General features: G+C 52.9%; 1 protein-coding gene across 3 annotated transcripts in view; it reads left to right on the top strand.

Annotated features, from left to right (window-relative positions):
- FBXO21 (F-box protein 21) overlaps window positions 1–11,467 on the top strand; it is a 36,958-nt gene extending 25,491 nt beyond the window's left edge. For 2 of the 3 annotated variants that reach the window (XM_054594235.1, XM_054594234.1), the window contains exons 11-12: window positions 636–793; window positions 7,314–11,467. In XM_054594235.1, the coding sequence (XP_054450210.1) occupies window positions 636–793; window positions 7,314–7,501 (346 nt within the window). In that variant the 3' untranslated portion in view covers window positions 7,502–11,467. The remainder of the gene's footprint in view (window positions 1–635; window positions 794–7,313) is intronic. The other variant, XM_054594236.1, reaches the window with a different exon arrangement.
- The last annotated feature ends 10,570 nt before the right edge of the window (window positions 11,468–22,037 follow it).

Genomic DNA, 22,037 nt, shown 5'->3' with positions numbered 1-22,037 from the left:
CCTTGCCTCCCTCCTCCCTGGAAGCGCATCCCCTGATGTCATTTCTCCTGTAGCTATTTCACAATGTGTCTCTCGAAGGTAAGGGCCCTCTCTTTTGTTAAAAGTACATTTCCTGTCCAGTTGTCAGATCTAAGAACTAGGCAGTTCCTTACCAGGTAGGTAGCTGGACAGACAGCCTCTTTGAATCGGGGTCCTTTCATGCTGCCAGACCGGCCAGTCTCTCCCTTTATGGATTGTGTTTTAAGGACTTTGAGAAATCATTCGCGACCCCGAGTCACGGAGACAGTTTAGAAGCTCTGCACATTACCCTTAGGTCTCTGTCCCACTAAGAACCGGTTTCGTGTGCTCTTGTCAGGCCTAGGTCCTGGTACCTTTCCCATTTTTTCCGACAGCCCCTTGTTATCCCATCACTCCTTGTCAGAAAGTTTATTTTTTTCCAACTCAGGTGCTAGATTGACGGTAAGACAGGTCTATAAAGAAGCGCAGGGGCGTCCTGGAAGACAAATCAGCGTGGGGGGTAAAGGCAGGTAAATTTGTAAGAACAGGAGCTTAAGAGAAGCCAGGCCATCTTGTATCTGTTTCACAGTCGCCAGGATCGCGGGGAACTGACTGGCCGTTGCTCTTGCGTTAACTAGGTATGGCTACAACTGTGTCATCTACGGCTGGGACCCCACCTGCATGATGGGGCACGAGTGGATCCGCAACATGAACGTCCACAGCCTGCCTCACGGCCACCATCAGCCTTTCTACAATGTCCTGGTGGAGGATGGTTCTTGCAGATACGCAGCCCAAGGTAAGTGGCTAGTTCGTGTCGATGCGTTTAGTGACACCAGGGCACATTCAGGCACACACTTGAGCTCTCAGATACCGTGGGCCCACGCTTTCCTGTAGCTCCCCTCACGAGGGCCGATACTCAGCCGGTCCGCACAGGGGGCGTCCCGTGGTGCGGCCACGCCGCGGGTTCGGGAGTCGCGGGCCTCAAAGCCTCCCCCTCCATCACCACCACACGTGCTGCTGATTATCTCTGTTTTCATTGGCCATTGCCTTTGCCAATCAAATCCCCAGTGCCTGCTTCCCAGGCACTGCCACTGGCCCCTTCCAGGTAAGGAGGGTCAGCTTGTGCCGGGCCCACGTGGCCTGCTTGAACCTGAGGGTGTTGAATGGACGCTACTGGGGGAGCCACCCTAGCATCCGCCCAGGTCTCCTGAGATGGCAGTGCGGCCTCCGCCAGCCCTGAGGGCGGCTAGAGACAGAAACGCCCTCGCTGTGAGGCTCCCTTTCCTTTCTTCCGCCACCTCGGTGGCAGGCGGGGTTCAGATGCCCATTAACTCCACCGGAAGACTCTAGTTTTCTTCATCACCATCATCATCCTCGTTTATTACATGAGGAAACTGAAGGACATAGAGTCGTTTAAATTGTAACTTACACAGTATGAATTGGAGCCCAGGCAGCTGGCAAAGCCTTGTCCGTAACCATCACGCTCTACTCTTTTGTGCCTGACCTAAAACATGCTGGACCTAACTCAGTGTTAACGTTCTGGCGACTGCATTTGTAGAAATAGTAGATGTAGAAAAAGCTCCAGTATCAAGAAGACTAGAAAAAGTTTCATGTTAATTGTTAATTCCTCAGAAACTGAGAGACGATCGCGTGCAACGAGAGAAATCTGTTTATTGAGACTGCAGGTCGTGTCAGCCTCTGCCGCCGTGACGAGGAAGTTCCGGAGGGGCTGGCCTGTGCTCGTCTCTGCCAAAGGCGCGGGCAGCGATTTTACTTAACTTTTCAAGCTGTGACCCAAAAATCATACTAACAATTTCTAAAAATTAACATGATCTGAAAATTACTGAGTAACCTGTCGACTCTGCTCCTGCCACTAACCGCGTGGTAAGCGTGCCACGCTGCCTGTCCCAGAGTGCGTGCCAGAGTCACGGGGGGCCGTCTCGTGACCGCACGCGGGCCAGCGCCTGTGGCTTCACCTCGTCTGCTCACAGCCCATGACGGGGCGGCTCTTCAGGCTTCCAGTATTTGATATTTGAGTTTCTAGAAACACCCGTGTTTAACTTTAAAATGGGCTTTTCAGAGTAGGTGAAATGCTAATTGGGTTTAGGTGTCCTGAATTTTTTCTGGTAAATGCATCCATAGGAATTCTCAGGAATCCATTTCTGATTGTATTTTAAATAAGCCACATAAGGTTTACAGTCATAATAATGTAGCAACTTTGTAAAAAATCTTAACGTCTGGCTGTCAGTTTTACGCTCCCTAAAACTGAGATTGAACTAAGTGATTGTGGGTAATGTTCATAGGTTGCCTTCTCAAATTTTAAATTCTGAGGCTTTTGGAAAATTCCTGACTTCCCAGACGTACCCCGAGGCCACTGTCCACTTTCTCTGCTGTCGGCAGGCAGTGCGCAGGGTTGCCCGTCAGCCGGGTGCTGGGCTGCGGCTGCAGAGATGGAGGGGCCCCGTCGCAGGTCCCCCCGGAGGGCCTGGCCCGGTTCGTGGCGCGCCTCAGGGCTCCTCTCACTTGGTGGGGCTCCGCTTCCTCCGTGGCCTTGTTAGCTGTTGACCTTACGCCGGCCACTCTGAGAACCTTCTTTCCATGTCCAGCTCTTCTCTGGGCCCGTGGCCACCTCTCAGAGCCCCCAGCACCTGCACTCAGGTTCTTCAAGCAGCTCAGACGGTCCGGACTGAACGCACTGTGTCACTGCTCGTCCCCACCCCAACCTGCTCCTGCTTGTCTCATTGGAACGGTGCCACCTGGGCCCCATCTCTTCTGCTCCAGCCCCTCCCCCGTCATATATCCAGCCAGACAGCACATCACGCTGATTCCGCCTCCTAAGTGCCCATCCCAGACTTGCGTCCGCTTTCTCCACCCCCGTCTCCCGACTCCTCTCTGTACCGTGCGCGTTTCCTGCCAGAGTTGCCCCAGTGTCTGAGCTGGCCCCCGCCTGCAGGCTGGCCCCCCACAGCGCATCTCCTCATCAGGGCTGGAGAACCTTCCACTCGCAGCTTCGGCTGCTGGTCAGAAGTGTCTGCTGCCAGGCTGGGCTCCTGTGTGTGGCCCAGAGGTGACGTAGCCCCTCTCCCGGCTCACCTCGTTCCTGCCCCCGCCAGGCTCCTGCCGGGCTCGCAACCTTGTGCCTCGCGGTCGCCGTTCCCGCAGGTCTTCGCACAGGTGGCTGTCCCTTATGGATAGGCTTCCCTGCGCCCTCCCAGGCATTGGGCTGTGCTTCCGGTTTAACGTCAGCCCAGCCTCCCCACTGCCCTCACACTGGGCCACCTGTCCCTGCCCTGCGCTCCCCCAGCTCCTGCCATTCTGAGCCGCGCGCCTTCTCCTCCAGTATTGCCCTTGCGGTGGCCGCGCTCCCTTGCTCCGCCCAAAGCTCTGAGAGCAGGACCGAGTCTGCCCCACTCTCTGACGGGTCCCCAGCACCATGGGTCACTCCACACCTAGCAGATGCTCACATCCAGCGGTTGGGGAGGGCGGGGAGGCGGGATTCCCTGTCCCCGAGGGGGAGAGAGGTTTGTGACAGAAGCGCAGACAAGGAGATGCGTGCACATAGTGTGTGACTGAGAGGCTAATGTCTTTGGTTTTGACGACTTTGAATGAAGAGCATTTCAAACATGCGAACACAGTGATCACCCCATACACCTTCCACGAGACGCAACGGTTAGCGTTTTTACAATATTTGTTTGACTTGGAGAGGTTTTCATTTCTTGCTAAACCATTTGAAAGAACATTGCAGACATCCTCAGCTCAATACTCAGTTATACCTGTTTTAAGAACAAGGATATTTCACTGCGGTACCATTAGTTACAGCATCACAGCTAACAAGTAGAAATTATTTTGTAATAGCTAATATCCAGGCATCATTCAAATTTCTGAACTGTCACAAAATAACCTTTCTAGGTGTGTGTCTGTGATTATTTTCAAATCATGATCCAACCAGGATTTACGTACACACTGCTTTGTTATGCCTCAGGTCTCTCTTAGGCAAAACAAAAAACAAAAACATTTTCTCATTCCTCTTCTTTCCCCCCTTATTTTCCTTTGTCACAAGCCCTCAGCATTTTGAAGAGCGCAGGCTGGTTATCTTGTAAATTGTCTGATCCCCGGAGGAGTCATACTGTTTGCCTGCCTGTGTGTTGTCTGTAAACTGGAAGCATGAGGCCTGCTTAGATCAGGTCAATATTTTGGGCTGAAATATTTATTCTCAGATGCTCTGTGTCTGTCCCGTTGCCTCTCGTCCAGAGGCCTGTGATGTTCCATGTCCCACTGTCAGGGAAGTGGGTTTTGGTCACTTGGCTAAGATGGTGACTCACTGAGGGACCGTCTTCCCTGCGCAGTTAACAAGAAGCCCGTGGAGTGGTCCTGTGACACCCTGTGTGTCTCGTCTTCCCCAGCCCCCTTTATCCTTGTGTTTGTGTCAGTGCCTGTTGCACCTCCTCGCCTAAGCTGTTATATGAGAGCTGCAAAACGCTGATTCCCCGCTGCTGCTGCTGCTGTTCCCTCCACTTCCGGAGACAAGGGCTTCCCGCCCCCCTTTCTCCCCCTCCCTGCCCCCTGGGCTGTCTCCGTGCTCTCCTCTCCCTCTTCCTTCTCCCTGCCCATCCCTCCTGCACCTCCACCACTAGCTCTCCTTCCCCTCACCTCCCATAGATGCCTAGATTTTTATTTTGTCAGTGTGTTGCAATCATTGGGAACGATTTTTTTGTTCCAATTAGCCCATATTTAGCCAGCGGGAGACCTTGAGAGGCTAACTTTTTAAAACACTTATTTAAATATGGGTTGGTCTATTTTTTTTTTTTCCATTTTTGGATTCACTTATTTGCATTAAATCTATTCTGTTTTACAACTTTTCTTGATCCAAATTTTCAAACTTTGGCTCCAGGACCCTAGTAACCTGGGTAGAACCCCCCAATGAATGCTCTTCTAGTTACTAGTTCTCCAAGAGAGGTGAATAGTAGATCATTCATCGCATGCATGCACGACATCTTCAAATCATTTTATCCTGCACGATCAAGGGAATATTCCGAACAATAAGATAGCGGTCCCCCATATCCTAAGGAGGGATATACGGCATCTGGCCTAATTACCATTTCCCCCAGAAGGGGGCGGGCTGCCGGGCTCAGCTCCCCGCCCGACCTTGGTCCTATCGGAAACCAGCATGGCAGGGGCTCTGAACTGCAGTCAGCTGCCCATGTTGGAAGGTCAGGACTTCAACTGTGATGTGAACATCTAGTTTTTACATGTGTTTTATACATAAAGCACCTTGTAGAATGCTTGGTACATGTGTGCGCACACCAAATGTTCATTCCCATTTCCATAATTTGTCTTAACAGCTCCAAACGCAAGTTTCTACCACACCCCCCTCCACACATAGCAGCCCATGGCCGCCCGCACGGGCTGGCTCGTGGGTGAGGATCCCCTGCCTCGGGGCTCGAGCGTAAAAGCTGAGCCATTTCAGAGGGTGGATTGGTGCGCCCTTTTAAATCGTGAGAATCTCAAATGTCTTTCCCTTCTGACCTGTAAGTTCCAGCCTTCAGTCCTTCTATAGAGACACGCTTGCCCAGGGGCCTGAGGTCCCTTGTTATCACAAAACTGTGCTGTTCCCAAGGATTGGGAAGTTGGGACCTATCCACACTGTGGCATTACTAAGCCCTTGTTAAGTAAACCAGTTGTAGGCAAACACTTAGTATATGTTTCGTATGAATAAACAAAGACAAAACACTACCGAATTTTCTTTAAGCACATGCAGTTAACATGTAGGTACATGTCTGTATGTTCATAGAAGAAGGACTAGAAAGATACGCTCACACTTGTAGGGGTTTCTCTCCAGAGGCGGAGGGACCAGGGCAGAGGGCTGTCCCCAGAGACTCACAGCTAGTGTCTCCGCAGTTTTCCAGGAGTGTGTGCATGTATTTGGGGGCAGCTTGAAAATTTAAAGTAAAATAAGCAGACACATTCTCTGAAAATTTCAAGGGAATCAAAAAGACTTCTCAAGGTTTTTCAGGACTTGTAAGTAGTCCCTGTTTAACATTTTGCTCAGTTACATTTTATATCACGTAGCTTTCTCATCTCTCTTCTAGTACATATTTCAAAAACCTTGTTCAGTAGAGTGGAATTTATCTTCCCCTCCTAATACATAGTTGCCAACCTCACTATCCCTCCTTGTTTTCTCCTTCAGAAAGTTCTCTCATTAACACTGTTTTCCTGTTTGGCCGCGGCGCGGGCAGGTGGGCGCGCCCAGCTCAGTGCCCGTTCCTCCTGAGGGCGGGAGCCGGGCCGCCCGCACCTGCCCGCCGCCCGCGGTCGGCTTCTCCTCCCTCCGCTTGCGCTCCCCACGCCTCCTGTGCTGGGCCCACGTTTAGAGTCCCGGGCACCGCTGCCCACCTGCGTGGTCCCAGCAGGTCCGTGACTATGACCTGACCTCGACCCCCTGCACTGCTCCCCGCACTCAGACCCCTAGGTAGTCGCGGCCCCAGCCGCTCCTGAATAGACACAGAGAAAGGAAAGAGGGAGGGGAGAAGATGCCGGAACGTGCGTCTGACTTTCTCCAGAGCAGGGCGACCCACGCTTAGGTCTAGAGGGCTCTTTATTGTTGGGGGGCTGGCCTGTGCAGCCGTTGAGCAGCTCCCCGGCCTCTTGCTGCTCAGCGCCTGCCGCAGCTCTGGGTCATGACAACTGGAAGTGTCTTAAGATGTTTCCCGATGTCCCAGAAGAGGCCAGACAGCCCCCGGCTGAGAACTGCTGCTCTTGGCAAACTGGCAGCAAAGCGTTGTTCCAGGCTGCCCACTGGTGACAGGGGACGGTGCCTGCGGAAGTACATGGCCGGTGTGGAAAGGAAGGAGCTGGGGGGAGATTGTGGTCTGTGTAGGGGGCTCCCGTTAGTAGACGAGAGGGTTGCAGATACGAGACTGGTCACCAGGCGCTGTGGCGGCTTCATAAGCTTAACTGCTGGCGAAAGCGGAGCCGCTGGGACACCCTCGCCTGCGCTCGTGTTAGATCAGGTCAGAGGAGCACGGTGGCCTCCGGTCTGCCGGTCCCCGAGAGGCTGCGGCAGCTTTGCTGGAGCCAGGCACCGTGCTCGGAGACCAGGAAAGTTCTGTCTGGTTCGGAGCTGCAGGGGGCCCCAGGCCACCACCCCTCCGCCCCCTGACTCCCGCTTGCTGCCTGTTCCTGGTTGTTCTGCCACATGCTGTGTTTTCTTTTTCCACCTCAAAAATGCTACTCAAAAACTATTGCTAGGAAGCTCTCTGGATAAAAGATGCCACCGAAACGTCCATTTTAATGAGATTGTGCCTCTTTGTCAACAGAAAACTTGGAATATAACGTGGAGCCTCAAGAAATCTCACACCCCGACGTCGGACGCTACTTCTCAGAGTTCACTGGCACTCACTACATCCCGAACGCAGAGCTAGAGCTCCGGTACCCAGAGGACCTGGAGTCCGTCTACGAAACGGTGCAGAACATTTACAGTGCCAAGAAAGAGAATGCAGAGTAAAGTCCGGTAGAGGACATTGCACCTTTGCTGCTGCTGCTATCTTCCAAGAGAACAGGATTCTTTCGAGAAGTCTCCACGGATCCCTCCGGATTCGCCCCAGCAGGAAAGCCGCTTAGCCGGGGCGCCGGGGCGCCCCTGAGTTTAGGCAGCCTGTGCTCTCCTCCAGCCGCAAAGACAGTGTTGCTCTGCGCCCACACTAGTGAGTCCGTCTGAAAGGCGCTGCGTTCAGTGGCATGGCTTGTATGCTTGTCCTGTGGTGACAGTGTGTGACGTTCTGTCTTCACGAGGTCTCACAGCCAACACTCTTCTAGTCACTTTTTTAATTCATTTCCATTCTGTCTGTCGTACATTCGTCTCAGAACACTTTATTTACTGGGAAGATGGGGTTACAAGTTTGCAGTAGTTTCTTTTCTGAGTTCTCTGTGGAAGATGCGCAGTCCTGAGTAAGGACTTTTTCTTTGTCTTTTTACCCTGAATTTAGTTGCTTATTCAGAGGTGAAGCTAAGTGATCTTGGCAGCATCGTGGAGATTAACAAACTAATGGTAATCAGAATTTGCTTTTATTTTTTTTCTAATATGTGAAACAGATTTCAGGCATTTATCTTTTTCTGTATTCGAATTAGGAGAGTAACAGTTTTTCTTCTTGGATTTATGCTTCTATCTCTGTGACTCCTTAATCTCCCATTTTATTACATGAAATTCTTTGAGGAAATGTATATTGGCCTTGGTGATGGGTTTTCCATGTTCATATATTAATCCTCCCTTTCAAATAGCTACTTTTTAAAAAATTTTTAAGTATTCAGTATCACAAATAGATCTTAAATCAGTGATGGGTTCTCTTTACAGTAAGAAGTACAATCTGATGTTAAAATGTCTCCTTTTAGAAATTTTCCTCCTCAGTCTCCAAAGTCCCAAAAATGAGATTTCACTTTTGTAACCAGAAAAAAGAAGAAATAATGAACCTTAAAAATGAAAAAGAGAAAAGAGGAGGCATCAGGCCCCGCCATTCCGGAGAATCACTGCAGAACAGCCCCGAAGGCGGCAGGGCAGGAACGCGTGGGACGCCTCCCCGTGCAGGAGCCTTCGGTCAGTGGGCAGGGAAACACGGAGAGGCTGCGCTCCCGAGACGCCCCGGCCGTGAGGGCCTCAGGACGAAGCCTGGTCTCCAGTCCCGCGGGGCCCCCGACTTCCTGCTCAGACCCCGCTGGCTGCTTTTCCGCATTCTCAGTGACAGCGCCGAAGGTTCTGAGCCCACGCAGCCGCTCCGACGGCCAGGTCTCCAGCCAGCTGACCTTGTAGTCCGCCAGCCAAGGCTTAACGTCCGCGGCCAGGGCCTCGGAGCTTCCCTCGCTGGTTTGAAAAGATCCCAGTTGACCTAGTGAATGGGGCCTTCGGGGCCGGGGGTCCAGTCACCCCTCACTGCCGGGGGTCATTGCACGCAGCATTTTCACGGCCTCTTCGATGGCTGCCTCCTAATGATTCTTTCTGAAACCCGGGGATGACAGAGGTTTGGGGACGCCACCTGAGCACTTGGTAGCAAGTGGCAGCCGAGTTACGCAGCTGTTAGCGAGAGATGGAGATTTGACCAGCCCGCTCCCCGCAGCCCGAGGTCGCTGCCGTCCGGTGTCCATGCCCCTCGTCAGATCTAGAGTCAGACAATTTGGACTTGCCTTTGAAATTGTGACCCCTCACAGCACCCAGCCTGCCTGAGGCTGGGCAGTTTTACACTACTCTCATTTAAAGGTGAAAAGTAGAAAGCGTGGAGTAAATATTCGCGAGATGCATCGCTAAGCAACAGTGGAGCATGCTGAGAATATGATTGTTGGGTTTCTAGTTTGATTTTCTTTTCTCATAGAGTAACATCAAAGCCAAGGAAGATGGTTTCACCTTTACTGACCCAATGTAAATATGTACCTAGACTGTTTTAAATGTTTTTTTCACGAATGCTTCTTTGGCCCCAGGAGGCCTCTGTCACCTGTGTCAGTTGGTATTTGGGCACTTTATATTTTTCTAAGAACGTTTTTTGGAACCTGTTCTCTAATAAATCATAAGTTTCTTTTTAAAATTTTTCCAAAGTTTTCTCCATTTTAAAAAGCCCTGTTACAAAAGTAGAACTTTCACAATGTTAAAATATTAAATATTGGGATCTAGTAACTTCTTTTCCAATGAATGCCAAGATATTTTTTGGGGGTACAATGATTAATAAATGGAACTTACCCGGAGAAGCCAGGCACACGGCCCGACTTCATTGCAGAACAGAAAGCCCCACCGTGACAAGCAGCAGAATGTCTCTCTCTTCTCTTCTGATCAAAATATGCAAAAGTTTGCCCTGCTGAAAATTTTCTTAACATTGGTGAGTGAACAGGGTATCTTTAGACTGTGATTTTCCTGCCAAACCTGAATTTTATAAGCTCGCTAGTAATCTTGAGAGTATCTGCTTATAATGCAAAGACTTCAGCTTTTTAATTATGTCCAAGTGTGCGTTTGTGGAACGAGAACGTCCGATGCTCTGCGGGAAGCCCCGGTGCGGCGTCCCCGTCGACCTGACGTCTGCGCGGCCTGCAGCCTGTCCAGAGTGTCCGGCAGGGTCCCGGCCCTTCCTGGCGCCGCTGCGTGCTTGTGGAAGGAGGGGGCCGTGGGCTCGGCAGGGTCACCAGTGTCCTGCGCTGTGGCATTTCTCGAGGCCCGTATTGCGCTGTCGTGCAGTGTGACTTCGCAAGAGCGTGTGGCACGGCCAGTCTTCGTGACATCTTAAGACGCTGGCACGTCCCTCCCCAGGCACGCACACACGCACACCGCGTCCCTGGGGCCCAGGGGTGCAGACCTCCTTTGGGAAACCTGGACTCAGTGTGACGCCAGTCCACCGGTCATGCCAGCACTAGCCTACCTTAGCATCAGCCCGGGTTTGCCAGGCGTCTCGTTGGACAACGCTCCCCGTCTAATCGGACTTTGAAAGGCCGGCTTCGTGTTGTGTCTCTGCCTGAATCCTAGATCTCTACTGTAAGTGCATTCACACCGCAGAATTGTTTGATTGCGAAAACCAGCGCTAAATACTGTCGCCAAATCAGTCTAACATTTTCCCCTATCTACCTAATGTCTTGTTCTAATTTTAAAATGTCAAATGTCTCGGTCTTCCCTGATGTATTCCATCGTGAGTCGTGCATCCCTCTCCTAGGCTCTCTTCTGCCACCGTCAAGTCCCTTTGCTATGAAGGGAAACACTTTTTCCTCTTACTTCTTATTCCAGATATGTGAAATTGAACCACCAGCAACTTTTTAATTTGAAAGTATCTTGTGACCATAGTAATCAAGATGCTTGTCTTTTGTGTCTGGGAGGGGAGGAGAGACTGTGCACCTAGAGGGAATGAGGAACTCAGCTATGTGGCAGTGTATTTTTGGAGACGTTAATAGCTGTATTGCATGTATCACTTTCTATTGCTTGCTTACTTCAAGCCAGGCACTGGCCAGGATGCTGACGGCCCTCACTGCAGCCCCACAGGCAGGGCTGGGTAGTGACTATTTGGACTGCATACAGTCTGTCACATATTCTTCTTTGTTTTTAAAAACACAAAACCTGAGCCCGAGGGCTGTGCAGAAGCAGGCCGAAGGTGGGATGCGGCCCGCCGGCCGATCGGCCGGCCCCGGCGGGGGCAGGCCCGCCTGGCATTCCTTCCACCGTGCAGGCGGGGAACCGCACGCTGCTCGTTTATTGGCGGGAAACCTAGCATTTGACAGCCACACTACCGACTACCTCGCAATGTTTTTATCCTTTGCCTTGCAGCAACTTTAACTTCTAACCTTTCACTTCTGAAAATTTAGAATCGAGAAAAGGACATTCCTTTGGTGATTAAAATGTGCAATTATAGCATAAATGTATAATGGCCATTTAGCAATGATTGTATTAGGGTAATGCTAGTTCTGTAATAAATAGACCCCCCAAAAATACAATGGCTCAAACACAAAAGAACTTTCTTGCCGAAGTAACCCCGGGGCACGGGAGTGGGTGGGCGCGGCAGCCCTGGGGCAGTCACTTAGAGACCCTGGCGGGGGGTGGGGGTGGTCAGGAGCACCCTGGGGCCGTCTGTCCAGCGGGGAGGGGACCAGGCCTCTGGAGGGTGACGTCTGAGGGGGTTCTGTGAGCTGAGGCTGGAGCAGCTCTTAGCACTTCCACGCATGTTCCGGGGGGAGGCTGGGAGGGAAAGGGCACTGGGCGGGGGGGGGGGGGGCAGCTGCCGCCCCTGCCTGCTGCACAGGCGCGCTCTTCCCGGGGCCTGACGTGCCCTGCTTCCGGGGCCTTGGTGGGGCGCGGGGGTGGGAAGCCTGTGCAACTTGGGCTGGCCCTGGCTTCTGCCACAGCGTGGTGCCCAGGCAGTAGGGGGAGCTCCCCACGGGCTGCGCTGTCTTAAATCCCTGTCTCTGCGACAGATGGCGTGCGAGGGAGGGAGAGGAGTTTGGGCAGTGGCCTGTGTGCCCGGGAGGAAGTGAAGTTTGCGGCTCTGCCTTGTCTGCCTCCACTGCGTCTGTACCCACACCCCCCAAACACCAGGCTCCTGCAGCGACGAGGTCCTGCCGGGTGGGGGTCGTGAAGTCCTGAGCCGTGGGAGCGGAGCGGGCAGTGGAGAGTGCTCGCTGGGACACGGCCCCTCCTCCATGGTACCCACGCCCGATCCTGCCCTCTAGGACACGTCGTCCCCGCTGACCTCACAGGTGGGTGTCGGGGCGCCCCCTCCCTGGTAGCTGCGTACCTTTCACAGCCACCTCCAGGTGCAGCTGGGGGGCCAGTCTGGGACTTCGTACAACATGCTTGAGATCCCCTGGCAATGATGCCCTTGGAAACTTAGCAGGCCGCCAACCCCTCTGTCCATAGTCAACCAGACCCTAGGTTCTTTTCCAGAACTTTCCAGGCTGCTGGATTTCCTTCTCTGTCCCATGCCTCTCCCCGCCCTGCCTTCAGCGTGGCCACCTTAACCCGACAGGAGGCAGAGCTGACTGATTCCCACCACCACCCCTCACAACGGGGGCACCCACGTGTTTTCTTCTTCAACATCAAGAGCCGGGCGGAGTTTCTGACTTCTCTTCATTTGAGTTCATTTTTGCCTGAGCTTCTCTTGGGTCCTACCTGGCCATCAGCAGCAAAGAGCAACCCGCACACCACATTCTGTTTCTTTTCAACTACTTCCCAAGACCAGGGGTTCCACCTTGCAGGTTGTGACAGTTTTGTCAGGTACAGCCCACAAACACAGCGCTCTGGCCTCCCGGCCTGCCGCGGGCGCCACCCTGCCAGCTGGCGCTCAGCTGACCCCGTGGAGTCTAGGTTTTTGTCACAGCGTTTCTCCTCTCCGGGGCATTTTGTTGTTTTAAAGTTTCAAGTTTCCATAGGAAGTTCCACTTCCTGTTTGGCTGTGCAAAAAAACCCTGAACGTAATGATGTCCACTTCCCTGGGGAGTAGAAAGAGCTAAAGCAAGTTGTGTAATCAACTTAGGAAAAGAGATCACCCAAGCCTGGCTGGCGTGGCTCACTGGACGGCGCGTCAGCCTGTGAGCCAAGGGGTCGCCGGTTTGATTCCCAGCCAGGACACATGCCTGGGTTGCAGGCCACGTCCCCAGTAGGGGGCACATGAGAGGCAACCAACTGATGTTTCTCTCACGCATCAATGTTTATCTCTCCCTCCCTTCCTACCTCTCTGAAAATAAACTTAAAAAATATTTTTAAAAAAATTCAGAGTAAAAGAAGCAGGTTGGCGGGGAGACCAGCGGGACAGTCTGTATCACAGAATCTTCGTCGTGTCTGCTTCTCATAAAATGACAGGATTCTTCACGGAGACTTTTCTCTTCAGGTGGCTGAATTTGGGGGAAGTTAGAGGTCACTTTGAATGGTTCGTGATTTTCCTGTCTCCAGGACACTCTCTTCTCAAGGTTTTAGACCCTAGTAATCTCCCATCACGCGTGGTGACGTCCTCGGTGAAGGCAGTGCGGGCTCCTCCCACGGCACCGTGCTCCGCCCTGGCCTCTCTCAGCCTTTTTCCAGTAAAGGCCCCCTCACCCCCAGGACCAGCACTGTGGACAATTGTTTTCCTAGTCCTTCCCCCCGCACCCCACCCCGCACCCGCCCCGGAGATTGCCTGACCTTTGTTTTCAATTGAGGTGAAATTCACGTAACATAAAGTGAACCATTTTAAAGTCGACAAACCAGTGGCATTTGTACCCCCAGAGTGTTGGGCAACCTCCACCACTCTTGCGTTACAAAACGTCCACACCCCAGAGTGAAACCATGCCCATTAAGCAGCCACTCCCTCTCTCTCTCTCCCTCAGCCCCAGTTTACTTTCTGTTTTCATGGATTTTCCCATTTTAGACATTTCATATAAATGGGATCATGTAAAAAGTGTCCTTTCTGTGCCTGGCTTCTATCACTAAGCATCGTGTTTTCAAAGTTCAGCCATGTTGTAGCGTATATCAATCGGTACCTCATTCCTTTTCATGGCTGCATAATATTCCATTGGGCCAATAGACCACAGCTTGTCCATTCAGCTATTGAAGGAGGTTTAAGCTGTTTCCATCTTTTAGCTATTGTTGATAGAGCTGCTGTGAACCCCCATGACATTTTAATACCACAGATAGCTATTATCTACTTAAGGATTGCACATATATCTGTGCATCACACATTAAAAGACTAATAGTTTTTCTCTCCCCCACCCAAGTACCAGATTTTCCCTTTAGGGGCAATGTTGCCCCAGTGGGAAATCGAGTTCTACCTGGGAGGCGGCATTAGGAAGGCCTGCTGTCTATGTCATCACACTGGTCGACCACAGCTGTCTTGCTTTGAGTGTCTTTGAATCAACCCAGTTCTGTGCCAGGCGGTCATTTCTGCCACCAGGAAGTGCTAAAATGTATATTCTAAAGAGCTTTTTGTACATCCATTGTGTAATCTGTTTAGTGTTATAATGACTTGATTCCAGAATCTCCTACATATTCCTAAAAAAAAAATCAACCAAAGACACACACAGACGCAAACCCTGGTAAGTTTGAGTTATAGCCTCTTAGAAAAGTAGGATAAAAGAAAGGGCAGTTACAAGACTTCCTGGGTAAGGGCTACCCTTGTACGGAACTACTGCCTAAATTGCTTCCATGAGATGAGAGAATCTGGAACGTAAAGGGCCCCTGGATCATTCATTCCGATGTTTAGCAGATAGAAATAATGAGTTAAGTGACTTGACCTGGCAGGTGACTCAGAGCGGGGACCCAAGCCTGGGCCTTCGGACTTGACTGAGGTGGTGTCTCTGCTGCCCCCAAATTGCTCCTCTGTACGCTTTCTTGCCTTAGACAAAATGTCCTGCTCATATCATCAGCCTTTATTATTTGGGATTCAAAAACCTTGATGTGTCTTCCTCACCGGCTGCGCTGCTGCCACCTCCTGGTCACCTTCAGCCACTCTTATTTGGCTCGTGTTTACTTTGTTGAAGGAAAACGAGTGTTTCCCTCACTATCTCAGCAATTCATTCTCTTGAAATTTGGAGAAACCCTATGAAAAGCCTACAGGGAGATTGCTTTTCCCCCCCTTGTTTTCTTGAGGTCTATTTGGTATGCAAGAAAACTACATAATTCATGTGTGGACATACATGTGCAATTGTGTTACCATCACCTCAATCTAGGGATAAAACATATCCATCACCTCCAAAAGTGTCCCCGTGTCCCTTTGGGTTTTGTTGTTGTTGTTTTTTGTTGCTAGAACATTTAAGACGAGTTCTGCCCTCTTAACAAAATTTAAGTGCCCTGATTCAATCTACGGGATTGGCCGAGAACACCGGTTTGGTCTGAGGAATGAGAATGGCCGCCTGAGGTCGATCAGGGGCTGTTTCCTCTCAGCAGCCCCGAGGTCTGTCTTCCTCCGGGGCTGCCTCCTTGTGTGAATGAGCCAGGGGTCTCCCTGCTGCATCGAAATTGTCACACCCTCTCTCCTGACGCCTCCTGTGCCGTGCACTTGGACCTTTCTCGGACCATGCAGGTTGCAGAGCCAGCGGCGTGGCCATACCAGCCTGCTTACATTTCTTATAAGGCAGCCGGCCAGTCCCCTCTTCCAGCGTCTCATCTGCGATGCTGGTTGACACAGCTCTCCACTTGCGGGCTCAGAGACTTTTATTTTCTTAGCGCTGGAGAGGAGAAATGTTCCTATAGATTTTTCACTCCCCTCCAAGAGCTTTCAGGGTTTAGAGACTCTGAAACACTCGTCTTGAGGGGCCCAGCCGGAAGTCGTGTGAGGACTGGAGATATGGCACCCTGGGGCTCAGCCAAGTCCCTTGGCCTTAGCAGACACCGTCCCCAAAAACATCTTTGCGCATGGGCCAGTTGTCTGCTGGTGCTTGGCATGGGTCGCTGGGCACAGGGCCAGAGTTCTGCATTGTGACGAGCCTGCTCACCCTCTGCTGTCAGGGCCTGAACCTCATGATGTGGAAAACATGGCTCGCGGAGCTTTACTCCAGCCGGAGAAAGGGGCGGGGGGCGGGATTTAGGCTGGAGGTGGCCGCAGGGGCGATGCTGCGGCTGCTGGGAGCCCGCGGGGCTCGGGAGCAGGAGCTCACCCACACCGGTCTGGTGGGCATCTTCACGTTCAGTGAAGCAGCCTTTCCTTCAGCTTGTCTGCCCCGGAGGCCTCAGTGGGACACACAGAATGAGCTCCTGGTGTCTGCATTCAACTTACGCCTGTGTCCACAGCGGCTGACACATCCGAGGCAGGCGAATGCTTCTAGAAAGTTAGATGAAGTCATTCTCCTTCCTGTGATCAAATCACACTGCACAAACATGTCACGCCGTGTCAGAGCTCAGACTCTTCCGAGCCTTTTTCCGAGCCAGCCCCAGGTATACTCGGAATGATCCCCAATTGACACACGAGGAAACTGCAGCTCCGAGAAGTTGAGTGACTTGCCCAAAATGACACAGCTACTGAGCCACAGGGCCCAGGCCCCCACCAGCTCTGCCTGACTGCGAACCCTGAGCTGGTTGGGCAACGCCGCACGCTGAGAGTGTGCGTCCTGCAAGGTGTGTGCTGAAACCTGGCCCTCAAGGTGATGGTATTTGGAGGTGGGGCCTCTGGGAGGTGATGAGGTCATGAGGGCGGAGCCCTCATGATGGGGTTAGTGTCCTTATAAAAGAGACCTCAGAGAGTGCCCTCACCCTTTACTCCGCCGCTGGGACACACAAAACGGGGCCTCATCAGACACCGAATCTGCCAGAGCCTTGATCTTGGGCTTCCCAAGCTCCAGAACTGTGAGTAATAAATGTCCAAGCCACCCGGTCTATGGCCTTTGTGCTACAGCAGCCTGAGCAGACTAGGGTAGCTGCTGGTGGACTTAACGCCTGCCCCTCCTGAAAACATGCGGAATGAGGCAGCTCCCCTTCTACAGGGGTCCCGTTTTCAGGGATCTGCTTGTAGTTCAGCAGAGTTCAGCGAGCGTGGTTCGGCTGAGTCAGTGAGGCTCAGAAGGGCGGACTCGGGGCACACACTTTGCGACCTTATGCATGGCTTATTTGTGTGCCCATTGTCACCATTTTGCCTTTGCAGGGGTCGGTGGCTGCCAGGCAAAGATGCTCTGAGGACTGAGGCTGAGTGCTGCTGTTGATTTCTTGGTTTCTCAGTCACATATCTACATGAGGGTGTCAGTTATCAACGGCTAAGTTTTCCTCTGTGTTTGCTAGGACATCCACCTTCCTTGTCTCTTTATCGCTCCCTGAAAGCATCTGAACACATTTGCTGTTTATTAGTCACTTTAGTTTGGTTTTGCCCTCTGCTGGGAGCTGGGGGTAGACAAGCTGCTGCTGAGCTGGTTTGGGGTCTGAGATGCGCAGGTTTGTCAGACGTGCAGCGGCCGCGTGAGCCCTGCGGAGGGAGGCAGAGAGGCAAGCAGATGGTTCCAGGGTGAGGAGGGGGAAGGGGTCTGGGGGAAATGTTTTGTAGTTTTATCTGGTAGTGATAGACTCTGCTAAGTGTCACAGTCGAGGCAAGGTACACTCAGGATGAGTCACCCAGCCGTCTGATTGCACAGCGGCCCCAAGCAAACCACGCCACTAATGTTAAAAGCTCATTAGGCTTGTGATACCCAGAGGGGGCTCTGCCAAAAGGGAGCACCGAGAGCCAGGAGGGATCGGCCACCGCACAGGATGGCCCAGGTGTCCTGCCAGCTGGCCGCGCGCTCAGGCTATGCTGTTCCCCCTGGGGAACCCGTGTTCCCGTTTGGGAGCGAGGGAGAGAGAGGGAGAGTGGGAATTTTCCATCCTCCCTCTCCGAGTGACTCAGAAGAAAGCAAAATCTGTTCCCAGTTTGTTCTACGACTTCTGTCATTTCTCTGGCTGAGCTGCAAAGGCTGGGAGACACTTGTCTGGCCCCGCTCCTGTGCCTGATCCTACCTCCTCCTCGCTGCCCACTTCCCCGTGCACCTCCCGAAGCCTCGGAGATGCTCTCTCTGTTGCCATTTCATTTTAAATGAAAGGGCTGCTGCCCCTTTGCGGCCCAGTGGCGGGTGGGGTTCAGGAGGCTCAGACATGAGGTTTTGGTCCCACGTTGCTGCCTTGTGATACGTGCCACAAATCCAGGGGAACACAGCAGGCTGGGAAAGCACACGAGGGTGGCCGTGCCTTCCGAAATACTGTCCTTGAGATAGCACTTGCATGTTAAACCTGGACTTTCTTGGTCCCAGTAAGTGACTCTGAGTAAAAGGACAGAGGTCCTCTCCTGCCTCCCCCCACCCCTGGGCCATGACCAGGACCGGCTCGTTCTCACTTTGGCCAAGATCCCCCAAGCGCTGGCAATGACCTGCCACCCCCCCCCCCACTGCCCACCCCAGTGGCCGTTCTGGGCACGTGGAGGAGGTGGGCTCCCTGGCGGGCAGCCAGTTAGATGGCGCCACGCCCTGCGTTCAGAAGGTGCTGCCCGGGGAAGCAGGACCCTCCCTCCCTGTCCAGGGGGTCTGCTGAGGCCCCAGTGCCACTGAGGATCGCAGATGAAAGTCCTCCGTCCCCGTGGAAGGGAAGGAAGGTCTCAACACCCCCTTTTTGCTGCCCAGAGTCCACCCATCGCCAGGTCCTGCCGGGGGACCGCGCTCCCCGGGGTCCGTCCCCGCTGCCACCACCCTGGTCCAGGACACCATGCTCTCTGTCTTGGAAGTTCAGCGGGCTCCCCTCTGATCTTTCTAAAATATGTATGTGCTCGAGCCACTCCCTTGCTTGGTGGCTTTCTGGTTACCTGCGGATAAAGTCTCAACTCCAGAGCGCAGGCAGCTGACCGGCCACCCTCCAGCACACAGGCAGCCTCTGTGCCGGCCGGGAATTGCAGCCTCCCTGGCTTCCCTGCACGTGCCTGTCTCCGGGCCATTGCAAGGCTGTTCCCTCTGCCGGGAGCACCCCCCTCCAACCCCGCCCTGGCCCCCCAACCTCTGCCCCAACCCCACTGCCCGGCCGCGGCCCCGCCAGCCCCCAACCCCGTCGCCCGGCCCTGGCCGTCCATGTGGTTTCAAACTCATTTTCTCCTGCTGGACCCCTCCCCACTTTAGCCCACCCCCTGCCGGCTGGGGGGCACACGCCTGCGCCCCTTGGCACCCTGCGCTCACCCCTCTCAGAGCACTGTCACTGAATTTCCTCGGCCCCCCTGCGTGCCCCAAAATGCTCTGGGCTCTTCACAGGCCAGCACGGGGCTGGGCCGCCATTATGTGTATTTCCTGCGCCCAGCGTGCTGCCTGGCATTTGCTAACCGAATGGAGAGTTTCATTTATTTATTTTTATTATCGATACTATTACAGATGTCCCCCATGTTCCCCTCTTGCCCCCTCCACCCAGTCCCCACGCCCTTCCCCCCACCCGCCTTCGCCACAGTGTTGTCTATGTCCATATACGTACGTGGATAGAGTTCCTTGGCTAATTTCTTCCAGTCCCCTTCACCACCCACGCCCTGAGATCTGTCCGTCTGTTCCATGCATCCGTGCTTCTGGCTTTATTTTGCCCGTCGGTTTATTTTGTTCATTAGATTCCGCACATGAGTGAGATCATATGGTATTTGTCTTTCTCTGACGGGCTTATTGCGCTTGGCATGACATTCTCCAGGTCCATCTGTGCTGTCGCGAAAGGTAAGCGACCCTTCATTTTTATCGCCGTGGAGCATTCCGTTGTATAAATGTACCACAGCTTTTTTACCCACTCATCTACCCACGGGCACTTGGGCTGTTTCCAGGTCGTGGCGATTGTAAAGAATGCCGCTGTGAACCTAGGGGGTGCGTATATTCTTTTTGATTGGTGTTTCAAGATTCTTAGGCCATAATCTCAGAAGTGGCATCCTAATAATGTTTTAAAAGAAGCTGGCATCAGGTAGAGGAAATAATTTTAGGCAAGAAAACTAGCCATCCATTTCAAGAGTCGCCCCCAAACTGTCCCAGACACGCAGATCCTGGCGACGGGGTGCTACTGTTTTCTCTTTTCGTGCGTGTCATCTTCCAGTCAGGCTATTGCCAACCTAAAGGCCGCTGCCCTCTGTCTTTTAAAAATGGGGCTTATCACAGGAAGGCGGGGATTGACAAACTTCTTCTGTAAAGGGACAGACAGTAAATACTTTAGGCCCTGCAGGCCCGTTTCTGTTACAACCACTCAGCTCTGCTGTCCTAGTATAAAAGCAGCCGTAGGCCGTACAGAAATGAACAGGCATGGCTGCATCCTAATAAAACTCAATTTACAAAAACAGGGTCCGCCATACTTTGCCAACCCATGTTTGCCGCCATGTTTGCAACAGTGAGATAGGGGCACGTGGACTTTTTCTGGCCCCACCGAGTTTTCCTAGGTCATCCTCATGTGCTTAGCAAAATGCCAAGCGGGGAGTAGGTACTTGGGAAATATTTGGTGGTTGGTTGAAAGTACATTACCAAACCCCGGGTACCTGATAGGGCAGCTTGCACGCTGGTTGCCTATTCAACAGCCCTTGCTCCTTCGTTCTTAAGAACAGAACCCAGAGTTTGTTCTGGCAACAGTGTACCCTGCTGCACGATATAAAGTGCCTTTGAAAGGCCAAAGCCAAGCCTGGTTAACAAAGATGGACAACGGCTGGCTTGGGAGAGGGCGCGAGCTTCCGTCTGGCCTGCAGTAAGTCCGCAGAAGCAGTTCGGTAAGATTTCCTCCCCGATGAAAGGAGAGAAGCTTTTCTTTTTGCCTCCTTCCTTCCTGATTTGAATATTGTCAAGAGAGGATGCGGTGCCTGGTGCGGCTGCAGCCACATCACAGCTGTGAGGGGAAAGCCCAAAGAATTTCAGAAACACCAGCACAGGGCCCCAACTTCGCTGAATTTGTGTACCAACCCTGGAAATGCCCGCCCCCAGCTTCTAGATAAGAGGGATACTAGTCATCCGTGCGGTTTATACCAGGTCTTCTTCATTCACGGTCAATAACAAATACTAAATAACCTCAATAATACTCGGTTACTATATTATTACATAAATAAGTGCTCATTAGAACAAAGGGAAGGCAGCTTAATACATTTCCTCCTGCCGTGACTTCCCAACTTTGAATACTTTCCCTGTTTAATTTCCTATATGCAGAATGTTTGAGGAGTTTTGTGGTGAAAACCTAGATTCCAGGGAAACGGAGGCCTGAGGACCCCCAGCTGGGGAGGGCCCTCTGTCCCCTCACGTTAGTCTTTGAGAAGTCCAGCGTGGCTGCTCCCTCTGGTTTTTAGACCCAAGAACTAGCTGATCAAATCACGGCCCAGCCGAGGGTGAGATGCCAGGGCATCAGTCAGGGAGGGAGAACTCCAGTGCGCTCTTCTGGGGGGGCTGGAGACCATGTGGGAACCTCCCAAGCCCACGTGCTCACCTGGGTGACACAGCCACACCCCAAGAACAGGGGTCCCTAACCTGACAGCCTGCGTTTAAGCGGTGGCCAGGCTGTCTTCAAGGGACTCTTCCCTCGGGTGACGCACTGGTCGTTACTGTGCACTGCGTGCTCCACGGTGGGCAGAGCCGGTCCCCAAGGGCACGCGGTGACTCTCGTTGACCTCCTCCCAGCCACCTGGCACAGAGGGTCTGGCCATCTCCACCCTGCAGCTGGGCCTCCGCTCTGCTCTGTGTGGCCTTTCGGGCCACTCGGCATTCAACAGAGAGTAATTGCATGTCTCTGCAAACCCCAGCTGGGGGAGCCCCAGCTGCCTCGCTGTCCTCTGCCATTGGTTGCCTTCCGTTTCCCACCTCCACCGAGAAGGCAAACCCTGAGACCCAGGCGCTTCTAGGGGGACTGCTTGGAGTGACGCCTAAGCACTGCTGCTTACTGCCAGCCCTTGATAATCCATAATAACTGGGCACGGTGCAGCAGACGTCAGTACTCCTCGAGCAGCTCCTAGGTGCACGGAGAACGTAAAGGTGCCCAGGCTAGGAGCTGCGACGGGCATCGGCCTAACACCGTCCTCTCTCCCATGTCCGTGAGCCTGGCCCTGCACTCACGTCTCCAGCCCTCCCCGCAGCCCTGCAGGGGAAGGCCATTATGCCGCTCTCGCTCTAGAGCCAGGGGCAGCGAG

This window comes from Pteronotus mesoamericanus, unplaced genomic scaffold (genome assembly GCF_021234165.1).
Source record: "Pteronotus mesoamericanus isolate MK-2021 breed Mesoamerican mustached bat unplaced genomic scaffold, CSHL_Meso_final scaffold_507, whole genome shotgun sequence".
Lineage (NCBI taxonomy): Eukaryota > Metazoa > Chordata > Mammalia > Chiroptera > Mormoopidae > Pteronotus > Pteronotus mesoamericanus.
Note: the sequence above shows the minus strand (reverse complement) of the source record. Positions and strands in the feature narration are given on the sequence as shown.